This window comes from Sorex araneus, chromosome 2, assembly GCF_027595985.1.
Source record: "Sorex araneus isolate mSorAra2 chromosome 2, mSorAra2.pri, whole genome shotgun sequence".
NCBI classification, from domain to species: Eukaryota; Metazoa; Chordata; class Mammalia; order Eulipotyphla; family Soricidae; genus Sorex; species Sorex araneus.
Genome location: NC_073303.1, coordinates 219040843 through 219064370, shown reverse-complemented (window position 1 = coordinate 219064370; position 23528 = coordinate 219040843). Strand labels below are relative to the sequence as shown.

The following is a 23528-nucleotide window of genomic DNA, read 5'->3' as shown; positions in this document are numbered from 1 at the left end:
GAGGCTATAAAACAAAGTTCCCAGAAGACAGCGATGCAGAATCTCTCATAGAGCCTGGCAAGCTACCCATGGCGTATTTGATGTGCCAAAAACAATAACAGTAATGGGCCTCATTTCCCTGACCCTGAACACAACAGGGATGAATGAGATGTTACTGGTGCCTGCTTGAGCAAATCGCAATGGGACGACAGTGATACAGTGAATATATATCATGCATGTATGTATACTATGTATATGCATGTATACTGTATATAGCATGTAGTTTCTTGTTGTTTTTGTTTTTGAGCCACACTTGGCAATGATCAGGGGTTGCTACTGACTTTATGTTCAGGAATCACTCCTAGTGGTACTTGGGGGACCACATGGGATGCCAGATATTGAACCCAGGTCAGCTGCATGCCAGGTGAACACCCTATGCACTGTATGAGCACCCCAGCTCATGTAATTTCTAGTCACGTGTTCCTTAACATAATTCACCTTTGGCATCAATTCACAAATATAGCTCATTTTACTCCCATGGCTCTAAATTTATTAGACCAGAAATCTAGGGTTTGTTTTCATTAAAAATTAAATTTCTTGGGGCTGGGGCGATAGCACAGCGGGTAGGGCATTTGCCTTGCAAGCGGCCGACCTGGGTTTGATTCCCAGTATCCCATATGGTCCCCTGAGCACCACCAGGAGTAATTCCTGAGTGCAGAGCCAGAAAAACCCCTGTGCATTGCCAGGTGTGACCCAAAAAAAAGCAAAAAATAAAAATTAAATTTCTTGCTGCTAGAGAGCTAGTATAATAGGCAGAGTGCTTGCCTTGAACATGGTTGACCCAGGTTCAATCCCCCAGCTCAATCAGGAATGATCCTTGAGCACAGAGCCAGGAGTAAGCCTTAACTACCACTGGGTATGACCTAAACCCCACCCAAATTTATTTAATTGGTTATTTATCTCCCTTCTTTCTGGTACTATTTTGGGAGTAGAAATATACATTAAATCTTAGGATGGGAGCCAGAGAGATAGTGCAGTGGGTAGGGCTTCTGCCTTGTATACAATTGGCCCAAGTTCGATCCCCGGCATCCCATATGGTTCCTCGAGCTTGCCAGGAATGATCCCTGAGTATGGAGCCAGGAGTAAGCCCTGAGCACTGCTGGGTGTGTCTCTGCCCCCAAATCTTAGTATGTATGAAAATTTTACTTTCCTCTTGGATCTATTTCTTAGAGTAGTAAGACTATGGGAAATGGAAGCTGAGTGCCTTGTATCTTCTGTGCCTTCATTTATACATTACCTTTTTTCTAGAGAAATAGATTTTCTATCAATATCTGGGGGTTAAAGTTATGAAAATAATCTACATATAATTAGATTGCTTGCTTATGGGAGGTAGAGAAAAGAACTTTGATCAGATGACTCATGAAACTTCTTTTTTTTTTATTGAATCACTGTGAGATACAGTTACAAGCTTTCATGTTTGAGTTACAATCGCATAATGATCAAACACCCATCATGAAACTTCTTATCCAGTTATCCCCTGCCCCTCTAAAGCCCCCTGCCACCACCACAGTCCCTTCCCTTTATTGTTGTCAGCATGACCAGTTGTCTACAACTCTTGGTTTTGTTACCTGGCGGGGGTTGGGGGTTGCATACTAGTTGTGGTGCTCAGATACACACCGAGCCGTGTAGATCACATGCACTGTCCCAGCACTGGGGGTCGCAAGGAGCAGACTGGGGTACCTGCTGTTAGGGTTCTGTGGCTGTGCTGGGAATCGAATATTAGCTGGACAGGAGCTTTTGACACTGAGCCACCTCTAGATCCCTCTTATCTAATATTTCCAGCCATGCAATTTATCCTGCCAGTCTTAGTATAATCTTCTATTTGTTTGTTTTCGGACCACACCCCTGCAGTGTTCAGGGCTCACGCCTGACTCCAGCTCAGGGATCACTCTGGGCAAGGCTCAAAACTGTATGTGATGCCAGGATCAGGCTAAGGTCCGCCACGTGCAAGGTAAGTGCCCTACCTACTGTATTATGGCTCCGGCCCAAGTCCTAGTATAATCTTTTAATGTAACTAAACTACTAGTTTCTAGAAATGTTGACTTAAGATCATCAATTTCAGGTTATATAATCCCTAGTAGGTACATGCTAAGAGATGAGTATTAATTACAGTGGAGCTAAGATCCATTTAATGTTTACCAAGTCTTCACTCTTCCTAAAGGCTTATTATTTTATTTTACTACAATTTTAGGAAGGAGATACTTTTTATTTACTCTGCCTCACAAATTAGAAAAGATTCAACAAGTCTGATGTCTTTTTCTCACTACCACTCACTCAACCTTGTCAGTGATAGGACTGAACTAGAACTTATATTTATTTGATCCTGAAGGCTGATGAGAAGTTATTATCTCCATTTCGCAAATGAGTTTAAAGTCTGGTAAATACTAACTAATTATGGTGTCAGGGTTTGAACTCAAGTCTGCTTCTCTCCAAAGTTCACAGTTTAAACTATTTTAAATTTAAAAACAATATTGAAGCTCTCCACCGAGATGTGACCCTAGTGGCCGCATGTGTGCTCCCTCTCCGTTGCTGGATGACCATGATCCCGGAGGCCAGCTAAACTACTTTTGGTACCAGCAGCTTCTTGCAGAAATGTCTCTAGACTGTGAACTAAGCCACGGCCCCATGCCGCCCCAGGAGGGGAAAGGTTTTTCTCTCTCAGCTTTTCCTTTCCGGGTGCGGAAGGCATGGCAACCACCATCTTATAAGGACCACTAAAGAGAGGTACGAACTTGCAATGATGCAATTTCTGGCAGAAACTTCCCTAGACTTAGTTACTAAAATACTAAAATACAGAAATCCAAAACCGCACAGCCACCTCATATCTCTTCATTCCCAGCAATGGAAAATAAATTATCGAATGCTTCCTGATCAGCAGGTCTGATTTTGGGGGCGGGGTGGGGGGACTCCAAACAATAATAGTGAGTTTTTTGTGGAAATATTGAATGTAATCAAAGTAAAGAGAAAGTAAAGTGAAAATTATCAGCTACAGAGGTGGGGGCGTGGGGGTGGGAGGGGGGTATACTGGGGTTCTTGGTGGTGGAATATGTGCACTGGTGAAGGGGTGGGTGTTTAATCATTGTATAACTGAGACTTAAGCCTGAATGCTTGTAACTTTTCACATGGTGATTTGATAAAAAAAAAAGAAAAAGAAAAAAACCAACATTGAAGATAAAGTAATGCAATAAGAGAATACAATACATTGAGAATATTTTTATTGTGTGTTTCAGGGGGTGGGGGCATACCCAGTGGGGCTCAGGGCTTCCAGATGACTCTATGCTCAGGGATCACTCCTGGTGCTGCTGAGGGGACCACATGGAGTACTGGAGACCAAATGGAGTTGACCACATGCAAGGCAAGAGCCCTCACCCCTGTACTATCTCTCTGGTTCAAGGCTTCCCCCAGCAGTGCCAGGGAAGGGGATACGGAAGCCAAGCAGTGCTGAGAATCAAGCTCAAGGCTGCAAGGCATGAGCTCTAGCTCTTGAACCACATATCTGGCCTGAGAATATCAGAATTAAAAAAAATAGTTAGAATAGTCTGACCCCGCGCCAGGCTGTCTTCACTGGGGCAACTCGGAGTTGTGTATATGTGACTCCTGGTCATTTTAACAACAAGAAAGAAAGAAAAGATGGGGCTGGAGCAATAGTATAACAGATAGGGGATTTGCCTTGCATGTGGCTGACCTGGGTTCAATCCCCAGCATCCCATATGATCCCCTGAGCACTTCCAGGAGTAATTCCTGAGTACAGAACCAGGAGCGACCTGTGAGCATCACTGGGTGTGATCCAAAAAAGCCCCCCCCCACTCCTGCCCAAGGAAAAGGAAAAAAGAAGAGAAAAAAGGAAGGAAAGAGGCAAAGAAAGGAATGCAGTCTTCAGGAAAAAAATTAAAAGCCCCAAACCCATTCAGACTCATGCTCAAATGCTCAGAATTGCAGGACAAAAGACATGTTTTGGGGGCTGGAGAGATAATATAGGGGCGTAGGGGATAAGAAGCTTGTCTTGCAAGTGGCCAACCCTGATTTGATCCCTGACACTGCATATGGTTCCCCAGAGAATCACCAGGTGTGGTCCAAACTACCCCCCAAACAGAACAAGACAAAACAAGTTCTCTCCTGGCATGTATCACGGCAGTCTGAAAGCCCCAGGATATTGTGCCAAAGAATTTAGAAAAATATACAATAAAGGTATTTACTTTACATATACACATATACACACAAATAGTAAACCGAGGTGACTATTTTGAATTGCAAATGAGAATAAACTCCATCTTTTATTTTTATTTTTTTATCCTCATACTTAATCTTTTAAATATATATATCAAAATAGGGGCCAGAGGGGCTGGAGCGATAGCACAGCGGGTAGGGCGTTTGCCTTGCACGCGGCCGACCAGGGTTCAAATCCCAGCATCCCATATGGTCCCCTGAGCACGGCCAGGGGTGATTCCTGAGTGCAGAGCCAGGAGTAACCCCTGTGCATCGCCAGGTGTGACCCAAAAAAGCAAAAAAAAAAAAAAAAAAAGAGAGAGAGAGGCCAGATAGTACAGCCTTGAATGTGGTCAACCTGGGTGTGATTCCTGGCACCACATATGGTCCTCCCTGCACCCACATGCCCCTACTGAGACCCTCAGGAGTGATCTCTGAGCACAGAACCAGGAGTGAACATTGAGTACCACTAGCCCCAAACCAACAAAATTACAGAAATAAAAATCTGAGAAAAATAAACATTTGGAAACTGAAAACAAAGATGAAAGTGTCTGTACCATGTTGCTTGGCTGAGAAAGATGACATCAAGTAAGGTCACAATGATGAGAATACTCAGCATACAATGAATGAGAATTTCTGAGGACAGAAAAGGGAGTTAAAAAATTTTGGGGTGTCAAATCATGGATGTTGTTCAGCTATAGGGTACTTGCCTTGCATGTGTGAGAGGGACTCTGGGTTAAATCCCTGAAACTGCAAACAAATAGATGTGTGTGTGTGTGTGTGTATGTGTGTGTATTATCAGTGAATGATCCCTTTATGAATTAATTTACTGCGTTTGGTTGCTGTACTTTCAATCTCAATTGCAATTCCCACACTGAGGCAGTTCCCACCCTTCCTGTGTCCCTTGAGCTGAACAGGCACTTCCTGTTTTATTGGAAATGAAAGTTAGAGATTGGGGGTGTGGTATGTATGTGTTTTCACTCTGCAGAATGTTAGTACTGTCTGTCCCATAGCAAAAAAGGTGACAGGATAGTTAAACCAGAGACTGGAGCTTCTTTTATGGGAGGGTTTCAGGCTTTGTGTGTGGTGTAGGGAAAGCAGAGAGTTAATTTATGTCTGAAGGGAATATCCGTGAAGCCAACAAGGTGGACTAAAGAAGGAATTTGAAGGATTCTACATCCCTGTTCTACGTGGATTCGTAGGAGTTAGTGGGTATCATTCTTTAATTTTTGTTTTCCTACAAATTTCTTTTGTGTAGTGTGTGTGTGTGTGTGTGTGTGTGCAGTGAATGAGTGTGTGCGTGCATGTACATGTGTGTGCCTATGAATGTGTGCTGGGATCCAATCCAGAGCATGCACTCTGTCACTGAGCTCTTTTCCCAGCTTTTGGGAAGGCTGCATCGATATTCCTTTGAAACCATTAGAGCTGATTGTTGATGGCGTGTTGTTGTTGTTGTTATTTTACTTTGTCTTGGGGCCATGCCCGGCAATGCTCAGGGGTTACTCCTGGCTCTGCACTTGGGAACTATTCCTGGCAGGGGTAGGAGACCATAGGGACACGGGAGATCGAATCCAAATTAGCCACACGCGAGGCAAAAGCCCTACCCCCTGTACTATCTCTCGGTACCTAGAGCTGATTGTTACCACATTAGGTTCTTGATTCAACACATATTATTTTTTCCTAAGAATTTTGTATATTTTTCTCATATATTTTTTGATTTTTTCCCCCTATAGCTCGACGACAACTTGAAACAAGCACTTCAACTTGGTGAGCTTCGGTTTAGGCATAAATTTCAAATTTGGTGAGTGACTAATGGTTTTTTACCTTCATGAGCCTTGAAAAAGCGTGTGATAAAGACTCATTGAGAAGGGTCTGGAGAGATAGTACAGTGGGTAGGGTACATTAAAAAAATAACTGAAGTAGCTCATCATTGTTGGAGAAACCATTAGACAATTATATTTCAGTAAAGCTGGTGTGTGTGTGGGGGGGGGGTGTGGTACGGAAGGAACTTCAAGTTTTAGCACATGGTTCAGTTCGATAATTCCTGAAGAATGAAGTCATACCTAGGAGAATCTGAAAGGAGTGAGACATCAGCCGCCATTCCCAAGAGAGACAGAGCAACAGAGCTATGCAGGGATCTGAATCTAGTTATTTCCAGTGCTCTCTTTGCCCGTCTTGCTCTTCGGTCCGCTTGCGTCTTCTTTCTTCGCGCATCCAGATCGCTGTCAACATAAACGGGGGAGTCAAGCTCATCTCCCATCATCTTCCTCAGTCTGTTTTTTTCTCTCCTCTTTTCCACAAGTTCTCCAAGGCTTTTTAAAGAGCCTCTTTAAAAATCAAGCGGAGCCGCAGGGAGGGATCCCTGAGCATGGAACCAGGAGGAAGCCCTGAGCATAGCCAGGTGTGGCCCCCCCAAACCCAAACCAAACAGAAGTATCAAGCTTCAAGTCTTGTATCCTGAGATCTAAAAGGGGAAAAAAAAATTGCTTTTGTCTTTTCATGAGACTCAGGACTGGCCGGCAGAGGCACGGGCGGGCGTGGAGTTGAAAGAGTTGAAGCTCAGGGGCTTCCGCACTGGTTTCGGCTCTAAGCCTGCGATGGGGTGGGTGGGGGTGCGGGAGGGGGCGAGGTGGCTAACACACTGGGCATTAGGACCCAGTGGAAGTTCCTCTTCAGACTCTGGGTTAACTTTCCCCAGTGACGCAAACAGGCAGCTGGGCTCTAACTCTCCCCCCACCCCTACTCTCTCTCCTAACTCCTTTTCTCCCCCCCTTTCTCCTCCCCCCTTCTTCCTTCCTCCCCACTCCTCTTCTCCCTTTCCTTCTCCCCCTCCTCTCTCCCTCACTCACCACACTCACTTTCTCTCTCTCACTCTCTGTGTCTCATACTTTGCCCCTCCCTTTCCCTCTGCCTCTTCTCTCTCTCAACTCCACAGTAAAGGAAAAAAAAAAATGCTGCTATCAGTGACTTCCAGGCCTGGGATTTCGTCTTTTGGCTATAACAAGAACAACAAGAAGGTAAGGAGAGCGTTCTTGTGGAATCCAGCCACTTCCTTTTCTGGGGATCCCCGAGTACCCTTGATTAGGACATTCCACTTAAGACGGGGCACGGAATTCCTCTTCCCACTCTGCGCCTCTTGCTTTTCACCACTCCTTTAAACACCTTTTTTTTTTTTTTTTTCACTTGGTTCCAGGAGTTTCCAGGAACTTAACCTGCATGGGCGGCCTGAGAAAGCTGGGGAATTAGAAGCAAATCAGGAACCCAAGTTTTGTCTTTGTGAAATGAAGTTAGTCTGGCTTCCTGCTGATACAGAGAATCTCCACCGGGATAATGTGTCATCTTAGAGCCTGGCACTTAGCTCGCTTAACTCCAGTGTTATTCGATCTTTGTGATTACTTGTTTCGATTCTTCCCCCATCCCACTTTCCGTCTTCTTCTTCCCCACTCCGCCAGCTTTGTCAGGTAACTGAAACAGGGGCAGTAAAATAGCAAATAGCTTCATTGAGAACTGGGCATATATTTCTAGACTTGGAAATCTTATCCTTCCCACTCTAGAGAGAAGGAATCTGAAGAAGATACCCCTTGTGAAGGCCCCAAATTCTGCGTCTCTGGGCTCCTCTGGCTTGCTGGAACTCTGAGCTCTCTAGGGATCCTCAGAGACTTTCTTCTAGCCTTTCTAACCCTTAACTACCAGAGAGTTCGCTATGCTTGGGCACATGGATCTTAGAGAGTGTGGAACATTCGATCCCACTTTTGTCAGGAAATAGTATCTTTGGCCGTTGCTTGGCATTCGAGGGCACTAGTACTGATGATGAGAAACTTCATACTGTAGAAGAACTCTTTACTCTTAACGTGGCAGTTTAATTTTTCCTTAAGTACCATAGCCGATTTTGATGAATAAAGGTGTCAAAGGCATATCAGGATCTTTCACTTATCTGATAAGAGTATTGGAGGTGGAAAAGATTCCTGTTGCCTCCTCATATGCCTAAAGACTATTAGAAGTAGATTTGATCAATGATCAAGGCAATAAATATAAATTTAGAAACAAAATACTTAGTTTATGGCTGTTAGTTTATATGTCACTCATTCGGTTTATATCCTTAAGAAATGTGTCCACACATATTTGTTGGTTGTCAATAATACATATATATTATTGTATGGGTGTATAGTTGGTTTTTTGGAGGGAGGGTGTTGGGCTACTTCTGACAATGCTCAGGATTTTTACTCCTGGCTCTGCACTCAGAATCATTCTTGGTGGTGCGTGGGGTACCATATGGGATGCCAGGGATCAAACCTGGATTGGCCATCCACAAGGCAAACGCCCTACCCACTGTACCATTGCTCTAGCCCCAAGGATGTGTAATTTTGATAGAGGGACTTTTATACTGCTTTTAACCTTTTTCAAATATCATATGGTGCTATATGAAAGTTTTCTTTTTCATTTTTCCCTTTCCATGTTTTTCAGTTTACTCACATCCATCGAAATAAATGTTAGGGACAGAGAGGTAGCACAAAGAGTTGAGTGCATACTTTGCACCTGGAAAACCTGACTTCAGCCCCCAGCACCTCATTGCCCCCTGAGCACTACTAGGAGAAACCCTCGCTGGAGCACTGAGCCTGGAATGGCCATTGAACACCACTGGGTGTGGCCCCCAAACTTAAATAAATAAATGCACTGTCACTGTCATCCGGTGGTTCATTGATTTGCTCAAGCGAGTACCATTAACGTCTCCATTGTGAGACTTGTTACTGTTTTTGGCATATCAAATATGCCACGGGGAGCTTGCCAGGCTCTGTCGTGCAGGCAAGATACTCTCGGTAGCTTGCCGGGCTCTCCGAGAGGGACGGAGGAATCGAACCCAGGTTGGCCTCGTGCAAGACAAACGCCCTACCTGCTGTGCTATGGCTCCACTGAAATAAATAAATAAAAGACAAAAAAATAAAATAAATTGCTATGGGACCAGAGAGATAGTACTAGGGTTTGCTCCTGACCCTGGTTTGATCCCTGACACCACATGGTTCCCGAGGCCATACTGTCTTTCTTTTGGCCTGGGTGACAATCAGTGGCCCCAGTGCCCCTGAGGGTTGCTTAGAGTCGCTGCTCCCCACTCCCCAGTTCCCCAAATAATGCAATGATTTCAGGAAATCAGTTTTAGGTTTTTGGGAAAGGGGAGTTTCAGGTAACAACGAGCTATGCTCAGGGGCTATTCCAACTCTGTGCTCAGGAGTTGCTTCTAGGACTGTAAGTGGTGCCGGAGATGGAATCAGGGTCAACTGCATGTGAAGAAAAAGCTTTAGTGCAGCAGGTAGGATGTTTACCTGCAGGAGGTTGATTCGGTTTTATCCCTATCATGATCCCTGGAGCACCACCAGGAGTGCAGAGCCAGGTGTTAGTCCTGAGCGTTGCTAGGTTTGGCTCCCAAACAAATAAACAGAAGTAACTTTTTTTTCCTTTTTTTGGGTCACACCCGGCGAGGGGTCACTCCTGGCTCTGCACTCAGGAATTACCCCTGGCAGTGCTCAGGGGACCCTATGGGATGCTGGGAATCAAACCCGGGTCAGCCACGTGCAAGGCAAACGCCCTACCCGCTGTGCTATCGCTCCAGCCCCAAACAGAAGTTCCTTAAGCCCCGTACTTACCCCTGTACTAGCTCAGGGATTTCAGATATTTGAAGCCATTAAAAAATCTACTCTACTTGGGCCTGAGCAATAGTACAGTGGGTCGGGTGCTTGCTTTGTACAGAGCTGGCCCGGGTTTGATTCCCGGCATCCTATATGGTCCCCTGAACCTGCCAGGAGTGATCCCAGAGTGCAAAACTCGGAGTAAGCTCTGAACACTTCCAGGTGTGACCCCAAAGCAAAACAAAACTTTCTTTGGGTTTCTAGAGGTCAGTGTTATGATAACATCATTTTTGTGCTATGAATTCTTGTGTATATATACGTAGGTCTGTGAACGTTGGGTACAAAGAAGAGCATTACTACATTGCTCTTTGTGTTACCATATACAGCTTAATGTGTTTATTTCTGTTCTGAGAAGAATGCTTTAGATGATTTTGCTTAAGTAATTTGTGCATTCTCATATCTAAGGTTGTTTATGTTGTGTGTGTGTGTGTGTGTGTGTGTGTGTGTGTGTGATGTTAACGGTTAAACCCAGGACCTCAATGCAAGGCAAGTGCTCTAACTTTAATTTTGAAGGAGCACAGCCAGGAGTATTCAGGTCATACTCCTGCTCTGTGCTCAGGGTTATTCTTGGATGGACTTGGGAGGCCACATACAGTGCCCAGGACTAAACCCAGGCTGGCCATATATAAAGCAAGCACCCCACCCACTATACTATCTCTTTGACCCCTTGTGGGAGGGTGTTGTCATTGTCCAATGTGTGTGCATGAATACTTGCGCTGAAACCTAGGAGTGAATCAGGAAGTTTACTTTTATTCAATGGGGTTTAGGGGTACTGAGGGTGGTGTTTGGGCCACACCTAGTGGCCAGGGCTTAGTCCTGGTTCCATGCTCAGGAGTCACTCCTAGTGGTACTCAGGGAAATCATCATATGCAGTGTTGGGAATCAAACTGAGGTCAGCTACAAGCAAGGCAAGTGCCTTACCCCTTGTACTATCTCTCTGGTCTACGAAGGTTAAGCTTTTTATTTTATTATTTATTTATTTATTTATTTATTTGCTTTTTGGGGGTCACACCCGGCAATGCTCAGGGGTTACTCCTGGCTCTGCACTCAGGAATTACCCCTGGCGGTGCTCAGGGGACCATATGGGATGCTGGGAATTGAACCCGGGTAAGGCAAACGCCCTATCCGCCATGCTATCGCTTCAGCCCCAGGTTAAACTTTTTAAAATAACCCTTTTTAGGGTTATTTAAAGCCATACCCATTAAAAAAGAAAGAAAGAAAAAAGAAGCAGGGGCCAGAGCAATAACACTGTAGGTAGAGTGCTTGTCTTGTGCATGGCTGACCCGGGTTCGACTTCTGTCATCCCTTATGATACCCTGAGCTCCTCCGGGAATAATTCCTGAGTGCAGAGCTAGGAGTAAGCCCTGAGTATCACTAGCTGTAGCTCAATGGCAAAAAAGCCAAACAAGCATAAAAGGGTATTCCCCCCCCCATACCTCCTTCCTCTTTTTTGCTGTTGTATGGGGTTACATAAATACTTGATTGTGGTGCCTGCACACTCGGCCACTGGGGTCACCAGCAGTCACATGCTTCAGTTGCAATGCTCCCCAAGACTTGCACGCGTTGAGTTATGGTGTTTCTGTACATTAGGGTCACAGTATTTGCCAGAGGTCCCCCATTTTAGTTTCATCTAGAGATCTCACAGAAGTTGCGGGGCTGGGGTGGTGTTCAATGCATGTACCAGCACCAGGACTGATTCTCAGTCCTACCCTTGAAACCCAGTCATGTTGACAACTGAACCTTCCTTGGGCCTTTCTTTTGTGTCCCGAATTACATCATCCCTCCAGGAAAATAACTGGTAGCTATTTGATGTATGTATTTTATCAGGCTTTATCTTACTGACAGTATAATATTTTAATTTGGGCATTTTGTGTGTGTGTGTATTTGTTTGGGGGCTACATTTGATGGTGCTCAGAGCTTACTCTTGACTTGGAGGGTCATATGGGGCTCCAGAAATCAAACCTGAGCTGATTGCCTGTATGGTCAGTGCCTTGCCCACTGTACTATTGCTGTAGCTTCAGGGGCATTGTTTTACTTGCTCTCTCTATGAAGAACTTGGTCTCTTGGATCAGGAACAGGGCTCAGCCATACAGCACTTACCTTGCATAGATGAGGTCTTGAGACTATCAATTTGAACACTGGAACTGCAAAAACCAGAGTCAAAATTCTCAGTTTTTTCAAGTAGAATCAAGCCTAAGTAATAAAAGTTCTTGCACTTTTCCATAGCATTTTAAAAACTGAAGTAAAGGGCCGGACTGATGATACAGCGGGAAGGGCATTTACCTTGCATGTGGCCGACCTGGGTTTGATCCCTGGCATCCCATACGGTCTCCCAAGCACTGCCAGGAGTGATTCCTGAGTGCAGAGCTAGGAATAACCCCTGAGCATTGCTGAGTGTGACACAAAAAGCAAAAACAAACAAACAAAAAAAACCACTAAAACAAAACAAAAAATAATTGAAGTCAAGAATAGTTGAGGGGACTGGAGAAATAGTACAGGATTAAGGCCTTATGTCCTGCCTACCCTGGTTCAAATATCTTGCATCTTAGTATTGTCCTGAGCTTTGCCAGGCCTCACAGCTGGGCTCAGAGCCAGGGATAGCCCCTGAGCACCATAGGGTGGGCCCCCCTCTAGTCCCTCCCAAAATTTAGATTATCATTTATTCTAGTTATACCTCTAGATTGTGAAATTAAAATAATTGTCATTAGCTCAGTTTGAAAAACTGTATGTATACCACTGTTGTGACTAAATGAATTTTATTTACTGACTTTAGAAATTTGGAATATCTAAGTTTGAAACATATTTATGCTTACAGGGAAGTTGCCTTCTGAGGAGCCCATGACATTCATGGTGTTTTTTGTTTGTTGGTTTGTTTTGCTTTTTGGGTCACACCTGGTGATGCACAGAGGTTATTCCTGGCTTTGCACTCAGAAATTACTCCTGGTGGTGCTCAGGGGTACCATATGGGATGCTGAGAATTGAACCCGGGTCAGCCATGTGAAAGCAAATGCCTTACCCACTGTACTATCACTCCAGTCCCCAATATTCATGGTTTTATACTTATTTTTAACTGTGGTAAATATAGGACTACAATTAATAAATCCATAAAGCCTAATAAAAGCAGATTCTTTCTTCATTTACAGTGTTGAATATCCATTGCTTGCAGATTCTTTCTTAAGTTACAGTATTGAATATCCATTGCTTCCTTTAGGGCTACACTAGTCACAGAAGGGGGAAAATAAATTTAAAAGAGAAAGTTTTACAAAATCATGAGGTACATTAAAAGAAAACATTTAACGAGTTTCAATTTCTCTTGGTTTATAAAAAAGAGAGAAAAAGTGAAGGAGAAAGAAAGACAAGAAAGGGGCCAGAGCAATAGTACAGCGGGGAAGGCATTTGCCTTGCAGGCAGCCGGCTCGGGTTCGATCCCCAGCATCCCATATGGTCCCCCGAGCACCGCCAGGAGTAATTCCTGAGTGCATGAGCCAGGCGTAACCCCTGTGCATTGCTGGGTGTGACCCAAAAAGAAAAGAAAGAAAGAAAGAAAGAAAGAAAGAAAGAAAGAAAGAAAGAAAGAAAGAAAGAAAGAAAGAAAGAAAGAAAGAAAGAAAGAGAAAGAAAGAAAGAAAGAAAGAAAGAAAGAAAGAAAGAAAGAAAGAAAGAAAGAAAGAAAGAAAGAAAGAAAAGAAAAAGTACAAAGACCGTAGTTCTTGGGGAGAGGAGGCAGCTCAAGGGTTAGATCATATGAGTTGCTTGTGCAAGGCCCTGGGTTCCATCACTGACACCCCTGCCCCATGTCTCCACCTCAGTACCCCTGGGAATAGTCCGGAGCGCATCAAGCTCTGCTGGCCCGAGCACCTCTGGGCTTAGTCCTGCCTCCTCCTTCCTCACCCATCACCACTAACCATATGGCACAAAACCCAAACAAACTTAGATTTTTGGTTTTAACACTGTTTAAAAGAGTTGTCTCCGTGGAGAGATTGATCTGAATATAGATGAAAGAGGAGAAGTTTGGGAGGAAAGAAAATTCAGACTTGTGAGAGGGCCTAACCACGCCTTCCGTGACATCATCTTCCTGGCATGTGTTTTTATAGTTTAACTCCTTAGAGTATCCACAGACACTTCCTCTGGAAAAATAGAGAAGTGATTGCATTTGATTGGGGCTGATTTCCCTTCCTCCTAACTCGTTTGTGTAAATTTCTATTTCTTCTTGGTGTTAGCATATTGAAAAGCAAAGAGGAATAGGATGCAGCAATGCACTAATTGGTGGCTATTGCTAGAACTTTACTCTTTGAGAAGCTTGGATTATTAACTTTTTGAGGATTTAAGAGGAGGAGAAAGCAATGCAGTAATCTAGAGATAGAATTTTTGCATGCTGGGCGGGAGTGATAGTTCAGCGCGTAGGATGCTTGCATTGCACTGTCTACCCGGGTTTGATCCTCGACACCCCCTGTGGTTCCCCGGGCACTACCAGGAATGATTCCTGAGTACAGAGCCAGGAATGAGCTCTGAGTATCATGGGCGTAGTCCAGAAAAAGAAAAAAAGAAAGAAAAAAGAACTTTATGATGAACCGAACTCATTTAAAAACTGGGTGTTAATATGGGAAGGTGGGAGGGAGGAAATTAAGGTCTGGTGAGATAGTTCAAAGGACTAGTGGGTGTGTGCTTTAAATGTAGGAGCTGTGGGGCTGGAGCAATAGTACAGCAGGCAGGACATTTGTCTTGCACTTGGCCGACGCGGGTTTCGATTCTCAGCATCCCATAGGGTCCCCAAGCACTGCCAGGAGTGATTCCTGAGTGCAGAGCCAGGATTTAACCCCTGAGCATTGCCGGGTGTGACCCCAAAAGCAAAACAAAAAAAATAATAAATGTAGGGGGCTGGAGCGATAGCACAGCAGGTAGGGCATTTGCCTTGCACGCGGCTGACCTGGGTTTGATTCCCAGCATCCCATATGGTCTCCTGAGCACCGCCAGGAGTAATTCCTGAGTGCAGAGCCAGGAGTAACCCCTGTGCATCACTGGGTGTGACCCAAAAACCAAAAAACAAACAAACAACAAAAATAAATAAATAAATAAATAAATAAATGTACGAGTTCTGGGTTTGACCATGAGTTCAACCCCCAGAGCAACACTGAGCAGCACACTGAGAGCAGACCCTGACCACTGCCAGATGTGACCCTAAAATAGAAATAAAGGGCTGAGGAGATGGTACACAGGTGCTTGCCAGGCATGCAGCTGTAACCCTTTTTCAAACCCTGGCACTGCTTATGGTTGCCTAAGCCCTACCACCTACCAGGCATGTCACTGAACAAACAGCCAGGTATGGTATCAGCACTGATGGGTATGTCCCCCTACCCCACGGATTAACTGATGATTAAATTAAAATTGGGTAAAATATCTGAAGACTCAAAGAAAAATCCAAGGAAGATCTACAAATAGCCATGAAAAGATGCTCAGCATCATTAGCATCAAGAAAACACAAATAAACCAAAATTGCATTGAGGTACCACTTTACATCTGCAATTTTCTAAGCATTTCATTCAATAAAACTTATCTTGCAGCACTTAACAAAAAAGTAGCTTCTATAGTCTTCATTTTCTTTTTTTTTTCCCATTCCTCTGTGTTTATTTATTTATTTTTTTTAAAATTTATTTATTTTTAATTAGAGAATCACCGTGAGGGTACAGTTACAGATTTATACACTTTTGTGCTTATACTTCCCTCATACAAAGTTTGGAACCCATCCCTTCACCAGTGCCCATTCTCCACCACCCATAAACCCAGTGTCCCTCCCACCCTCCCCAATCCCATCTCCCCCCCACCCCACCCTGCCACTGTGGCAAGGCATTCCCTTCTGTTTTCTCTCTCTAATTAGCTGTTGTGGTTTGCAATAAAGGTGTTGAGTGGCCGCTGTGCTCAGTCTCTAGCCCTCATTCAGCCCGCAACTCCCTTCTCCCACATGGCCTTCGACTACAATGTAGTTGGTGATCGCTTCTCTGAGTTGACCTTTCCCGGGAACGTGAGGCCAGCCTCGAAGCCATGGAGTCAACCTCCTGGTACTTATTTCTACAGTTCTTGGGTGTTAGTCTCCCACTCTGTTATTCTATATACCATAGATGAGTGCAATCTTTCTATGTCTGTCTCTCTCTTTCTGACTCATTTCACTCAGCATGAAACTTTTCATGCCCATCCACTTGACTACAAAATTCTTGACCTCCTTTTTTCTAACAGCTGCATAGTATTCCATTGTATAGATGTACCAAAGTTTCCTCAACCAGTCATCCGTTCTGGGGCATTCGGGTTTTTTCCAGATTCTGGCTATTGTAAACAGTGCTGCGATGAACATACATGTGCAGATGTTGTTTCGATTGTACTTTTTTGCCTCTCTGGGATATATTCCCAGCAGTGGTATTGCTGGGTCAAATGGGAATTCAATATCTAATTTTTTGAGAGTCGTCCAAATTGTTTTCCAGAAGGGCTGAACCAGTCGGCATTCCCACCAGCAGTGAAGAAGGGTCCCTTTCTCCCCACATCCTCTCCAACAGCGGTTGCTTTTGTTCTTTTGGATGTGTGCTAGTCTCTGTGGTGTGAGGTGGTATCTCAAAGTTGTTTTGATCTGCATCTCTCTGATGATTAGTGATGCAGAGCACTTTTTCATGTGCCTTTTGGCCATTCGTATTTCTTCCTTGGTAAAGTTTCTGTTCATTTCTTCGCCCCATTTTTTGATGGGGTTGGATGTTTTCTTCTTGTAGAGTTCAACCAGTGCTTTATATACCATTGATATCAACCCCTTATCTGATGGGTATTGTGTAAATATCCTTTCCCATTCTGTGGATAGTCTTTGTATTCTGGTCACTGTATCTCTTGCGGTGCAGAAGCTTTTTAGTTTAATGTAGTCCCATTTGTTGATCTCTGTTTTTACTAGATTGCTTAGTTCCGTGTCACGTTTGAAGATACCTTTATCTTCAATATCGTGGAGGGTTTCGCCGTATAGTCTTCATTTTCTTACCTCCCATTCTCTTTTCGTAGTAGTATATTTATTTTTTAATTTAAATTTTGTTCCATTTTTTATTTATATTTTTACCATACCTGGTGGAGCTGGGTAGCTTGCTGGGCTCTCCGAGAGGGGTGGAGGAATCGAACCCAGGTTGGCTGTGTGCAAGGCAAACGCCCTACCTGCTGTGCTATCACTCCAGCCCCCCAGGACCATTTTCTGTGCTAGAGATCAAACCCAGGTTGGCTGCATGCAAAGCAAGTGACTTAGCGCTGTAAAATATGTATTAAATAAAATTTAATTGTATCTATTTTTAAGTATGCACTTTAGTAGCATATGGTTGTGTGAAATATGAAATACATTTGCATTGTTTGCATCAAATCTCTAAAACTTTTTTTTGTTGCTGTACTGGGGGTTGAACCCAGAGCCTTGCACGTGCTAAACAAGTGTTCTGTTGCTGAGCTACATCTTTAGTTTTCCTAAAGTCTTCCTAAAATCTTGCAAAAAAATTTTATCTTTTGGTTTTGCCTTCTGGGATATTTGCTTTATCCCAGATGGGCAATTTTAATTTGTTTTTTGTTTGTTTGTTTGTTTTTGGGTCACACCTGGCGATGCACAAGGGTTACTCCTGGCTCATGCACTCAGGAATCACTTCTGGCGGTGCTCAGGGGACCATATGGGATGCTGGGAATCAAACCCAGGTCAGCTGCGTGCAAGGCAAATGCCCTCCCCACTGTGCTATCGCTCCAGCCCTTGACTCTGTGCTTAGGGATCCTGGCTCTGTGCTCAGGGATCATTCCTGGTGGGGCTCAGGCCTATATATGAGATAGTATACTGAGTAAGGTGCTTGCCTTGCACACAGCTCATTCATGTTTGATCCCTGGCACCATATATGATCTAGTGGGATTAATCTAGTGGGAGTAATCACTGAGCACAGAGCCAGCAGTAAGCCCTGAACACTACTTGGTGTGACCAAAAAGGAAAAAAGAAAAAGAAAAAGAAATTGTGGTATATCTGAACAATAGAATACTACTCAACTCTAAGAAAAGATGGGGTGAGGAAGCTATTACCGGGTTAAAGCTTTGGCTGGAGTCGACCCCAGTTCAGTCCCTATTACCATATCATCCCCTAAACACTGCCAAAAGTGATCCCAGAACACAGAGCCAGGAGTAAGGCTCATTTCTCTTAGGACCACCAGGTGTGGCCTCAAAACAAAATGAACAAGCAAATAAAATAAATAATTAAACCCTGTGATTCACTGTGACTGGGATGGAGCTGGAGGGTATCATGCTGAGCAAATGAGTCAGTGGGAGGACAGACACCAACTGGCTTCTCAGATGTGGAATATAAAGATGGCGAGGAACCAAACAATGGCCAGTGTTAACAGAACCCAAGAGCCTGTCTTGAGAAATGAGTTTGCTAAGTGGTGGGAGGATACAGGGTGAGGCAGGGCCTAGGCACTGGTGGAAGGATGCTGATACTTCAATGGTGACTGGTGTGATGTGGCAACATTGTATCCTGAAACATTAAGAGTATGTCTTAACAGTTTTATGATTCCCAATAGTACTGTAGCACTGTCCTCCAGTTGTTCATCCATTTGCTTGAGCGGGCACCAATAACATCTCCATTGTGAAACTTGTTACTGTTTTTGGCATATCGAATACGCTATGATTTTTTTTTTTTTGGCTTTTGGGATCACACCCGGCAATGCTCAGGGCTGACTCCCGGCTCTGCACTCAGGAATCACTCCTGGCGGTGCTCGGGGGGACCATATGGGATGCTGGGAATCGAACCCGGGTCGGCTGCATGCAAGACAAACATCCTACCCGCTATACTATCACTCCAGCCCCTCAGATACGCTATGGGTAGCTTGCCAGGCTTTGCCGTGCGGGTGAGATACTCTCGGTAGCTTGCCGGATTCTCCAAGAGGGGCAGAAGAATTGAACCTGGGTTGGCCGAGTGCAAGGCAAACTTCCTACCCTCTGTGCTATTGCTCCAGTCCATGATTCCTAGTACCTAAATTTAAAAAATAATTAAATTGGGGCTGGAGTGATAGCATAGCGGGTAAGGCATTTGCTTGCACTCGGTTGACCCAGGTTTGATTCCCAGCATCCCATATGGTCCCCTGAGCACCACCAGGAATGATTCCTGAGTGCATGAGCCAGGTGTAACTCCTGAGCATCGCCGGGTAAGCCCCCCCCAAAATAAAAACTTTTTAAAAATAATAATAAATAAAAAATAATAAAATTATCTTCCAGTCCTTGAGCTGCACTGATGACCTGGCAATCTGAGAATCGCTGGTGGTGCCTCCCGACTTAGTACCTCTTGAGTTGACTCCCCTCAAAACATAAAAATACATAGTTAAGGGGCTGGAGCGGTAGCACAGCGAATAGGGTGTTTGTCTTGCACGTGGCCAACCCAGGTTCGATTCCCAGCATCCCATATGGTCCCCCGAGCACCTTCAGGAATGATTCCTGAGTACAAAGCCAGGAGTGACCCCTGTGCATCGCCAGGTGTGACCCAAAAAACAATAAATAAATAAATAAATAGTTAAAAAAATTGTAATGAGTGAAAAGCAGGATCCTTTTATGGCTCTGAGACTTTGAGCCTTAGTGATGACAAATCCCTAGTGTTGCTATTTGACTATCTGGGGGCAGTGGTGTTTCAAGTGGTGCTCGGGGGACCCAGGAGCTGCCCCCACTGTGCTTAGCCTCGTTGGCCAGGGGTCAGTGCTGGGGCCCAACGATGTGGTGCTGCTCAAAATTTTTGGCTTGTTATGTTTATGCATATTATGTTTCTGGCCCATATGAAGTATTGCAGCACTGATGTGTCCCCACAACTAATGGCATAGTTGGTTATTCTTTGGGTTGCAGGCGCAGACATATATGATTTAAACATGTATCATCTAAGCCTGGGGCCAGAGAGATGATACTGGCCTGGGTTTGATCCCTGCCACCAGATGATCCCTTGAGCATGGACAGGAATGACCCACAAGCAAAGAGCCAGGAGTAGCCCTGAACACCACCAGGTGTGACCCCAAAAGAACAAAACGAAACACCACTGGCACCATGGTATTGCCCACAGTGTTCAATCGAAAACTTTTGCTCAAGTCAGCCTATTTATGCTTCAGTCTTTTGTTTGTTTGTTTGGGGGGCCACATCCAGCATGCTCAGGGTTTATTCCTCGTTCTGTGCTTAGAAATTACTTCGGCAGGGGCTGGAGTGATAGCACAGCGGGTAGGGTGTTTGCCTTGCACGCGGCCGACCCGGGTTCGAATCCCAGCATCCCATATATTCCCCTGGGCACCGCCAGGAGTAATTCCTGAGTGTAGAACCAGGAGTGACCCCTGTGCATCGCCGGGTGTGACCCAAAAAGCAAAAAAAAAAGAAAAGAAAAATTACTCCTGGCATGCTCTGGGGACCATACGGGATGCTGGGAATCCAACCCAGGGCATCGATCCTCAGCAGCTGCATGCAAGGCAACTATTGGCTGTACAGTCTCTCCGACCCCCATGCCCCAAACTTATGTAAGAGGTTTTCCTCTAGTTTATTTGATTCACAGTTAAAATATCTTTCATCCTGAAATGTTCTACTCTGGAGATTACTAATTTCCAGAGCTGTCCTTTTTTCTGGATGGGAGAAAAATAAAGGATGTAGGGTCATATAAAGGACTGCTTTGCATATTTACTCAGCTGTTTTTCACTGATTTGGATACTGTTGGTATTTATTTATTTTTGTCAGTATTTGTTTTTGTTACTTGGTTCTGAGCCACACGAAGCAAAATGATAAAATGGGGGAAGAATGTTGAAGTAGGACTAAACTCCAGTTTACAGGTTTTTTCACTTTTTAAATTTCACCCTTCCCTTTTGCTATTAACACTGGGGGTCACACACACTTGGTTGAGGTACCAGAACTTACACAGTTGCACGGTTTATTTTGGCACCAGGGATCACAAATAGTAGCACTGCCTGGATTGTACTGGGTTCAATTCCCAGCATCCCATATGGTCCCCTGAGCACCTCCAGGAGTGGGGGTGGTACCAGGGATCAGACTTGTGGCCTCAGACCTTCAAGATAAGCGTCCTACCTCTGAACCCACATCCCTAGGCAATTTCCACATTTTATTGTTTTGTTTTGGTATCACACGAAGTGGTACTCAGATGCTACTCCTGGCTTGTTGCTTGGACGTCACTTCCATTGGTCCTCAGAGACCATGTGGTGCTGGAGAGATAATCAGAGTTCCCACCTGCAAAGCAAGCCTTCCAACCTTCCCCATTGTCTCCCTGAATGCAGTTTCCAAGATGGGTTTGTCTGTTTTGGTTGGTTTGGGGGCCACATCTGGTGTAGATAACTCCTGGCTGCGCCTGGGGGATCCTATTGGGCACTGGGTATCATATCTGGGTCGGCCACATGGGAGGCAAGTAGGTTGTATTTGAAGCTGTACTCAAGGCTTACTCCCGACCCTGTGCTCAGGGGTCATGTCAGGTGGGGGCTCGGGTAACCATATGTGGTACAGAGGATCAAACTCAGGTTGACTGCATGCAAGGCAAGCATCTTCTTCACTCACTATACTATCTCTTTGGCCACTGTTTCCAAGTTTTAAAAGGGGCATGTCCAACACATGTCCTGCTACATCTCACAGACTGATAGGGAGATCAAGTGAAATTATACATATGATAGTACTTAAGATACTGCTAAAATATAGATAAATAGAGAGCAGGATTCTGCATTCAACTGTTGTTTGAGCATTTTTGCATAGTGAGAATTCTTTTTTTGTGTGGTTGAAAGGGAGATAAAAATACTACTTTAATTAAAAAATAGGAAAATAAAGAAAATCAATAAATATTTCATGTTAATCAATTGGAAGAATTAACATTGTTCAGATGATCACCAAAGCATTATGCAGGTTCAATGCAGTTATTTTTTTAAAATTTTAATTTATATATTTTTAAATTAGTGAATCACCCTGAGGGTCTAGTTACAGATTTACACATTTTCGTGTTTGTGTTTCCCTCATACAGTGTTCGAGCACCCATCCCTCCACCAGTGCCCATTCTCCGTCACCAAAGAAATAGTGAGAATTCTTTATTCAGTCTTTAAGAAGGCAGAATTTCTAAAATAAATCTTTTTCTTCCTAAGTCTTGAGAATAAAATTATTTATTCATTACTTAGGGTTCCAAAAAAATAAAAACAAGGCATACCCACCATGAGTGATTGGAGAAAGATTAGTAGAGGTACTGTTTACGAAGGCATTCAGGGAAACCTTTGAGACACAGCCACATGACCAACGTTAATGTGACCAGCAGTAGCAGGTCCCATTGCTTCTAGATCTAAATGGAAAAATATTGACAGAATCTGAGAGTAATAGCTATCGAGATAGGACTGTGGGCTTCAGTAGACAGGTGCAGCCAAGCCATATTGTTCTGGCAGGAAAAGAACCTAGGAAAACAAATGCTCTGATCTTATTCTCTTCCTCCCCTTTAATTTCCCTTTGGTATACATCTAGTGAGCCAATCTCAACTGGAGACCTTGGAGGAGCCTTTCCATACTCCCTGAATAGTCAGCCTTCTGGGACACAAGGCAGTGTGGACAGGAGTAGCAAGTGGGTTTAGAAAAGCACATGGAGTCCCCAGCAGTACATTATGGTATTATGCTTAAGTGAAGATTGTACAGTTATTGTTCATTTGTTTTTGCACTACGCCTGGTGGTGCTCAGGGCTTACTCCTGGCTCTGTGCTCAGAGGTCACTCCTGGTAAGCACAGGGGACAGACAGTCTGGGATGCTAGGTATTGAACCTAGGTTGGTTGCATGCAAGGCAAACACCCCACCCCCTATACTTATCCAACCTCTGTATAGATATTTTGACTTAGATGTTTAAAATATTTCAATTGGAGGGACTGGAGTGATAGCACAGCGGGGAGGGCGTTTGCCTTGCACGCGGCCGACCCAGGTTCAAATCCCAGCATTCCATATGGTCCCCTGAGCACTGGCAGGAGTGATTCCTGAGTGCAGAGCCAGGAGTAACCGTGTGCATGGCCGGATGTGAACCCCCCCAAAAAATCAATTAGAATGATCACTCTGGACAAGAATTGAGTATTGAAAGTAGGTAAAGGAATATACATATGATAACCTTATCTGTATTGCAAACCATAATGCCAAGAAGGAGAGAGAGGAGGAAAGAGAGAGAGAGAGAGAGAGAGAGAGAGAGAGAGAGAGAGGAAAAGTGCATAAGTGCATGCCACAGAGTCGGGAGGGTGGCAAGAGGGAAACTGGAGACATTGGTGTTGGGAAATGTACACTGGTGAAGGGACGGGTGTTGGAACATGATATGACTGAAACCAATCATGAACAATTTTATAGCTGTGTATTTCACTGTGATTCAATTAGGAAATAAAAGATCTCAATGTACTTTTTTTTTTGCTTGTGGTGGGGGGTTGAGGTGCCCATATCCAGTGGTGTTAGGGCTTACTCTGACTCTGTGCTCAAGAATTATTCCTGTGGTAGTTGGAGGACCATCTGTGGTGCTAGGGATCAAATCAGGATCAGCTGAGTTCAAGGCATGTGCCTTAACCTCTGTCCTCTCTCTCTGGTCCTATAAAACATCTCAGTA

The 23528-nt window shown here is 44.3% G+C and overlaps 1 protein-coding gene across 6 annotated transcripts in view; it reads left to right on the top strand.

The window, feature by feature from the left end:
- Positions 1-5266: 5266 nt before the first annotated feature.
- The window catches only part of RBMS2 (RNA binding motif single stranded interacting protein 2), a 60460-nt gene continuing 42198 nt past the window's right edge, over positions 5267-23528 (top strand). For 2 of the 6 annotated variants that reach the window (XM_055129497.1, XM_055129496.1), the window contains exons 1-2: positions 5267-5453; positions 5979-6046. Coding sequence is in view for 2 of the 6 variants with exons in the window: in XM_055129495.1 (XP_054985470.1) it covers positions 7197-7262 (66 nt within the window). In the remaining 4 variants the exon portion in view is untranslated. Of the gene's footprint in view, positions 5458-5978; positions 6047-7029; positions 7263-7438; positions 7707-23528 lie in introns of those variants that run through there. The other 4 variants (XM_055129495.1, XM_055129494.1, XM_055129498.1 and 1 more) reach the window with 3 other exon arrangements.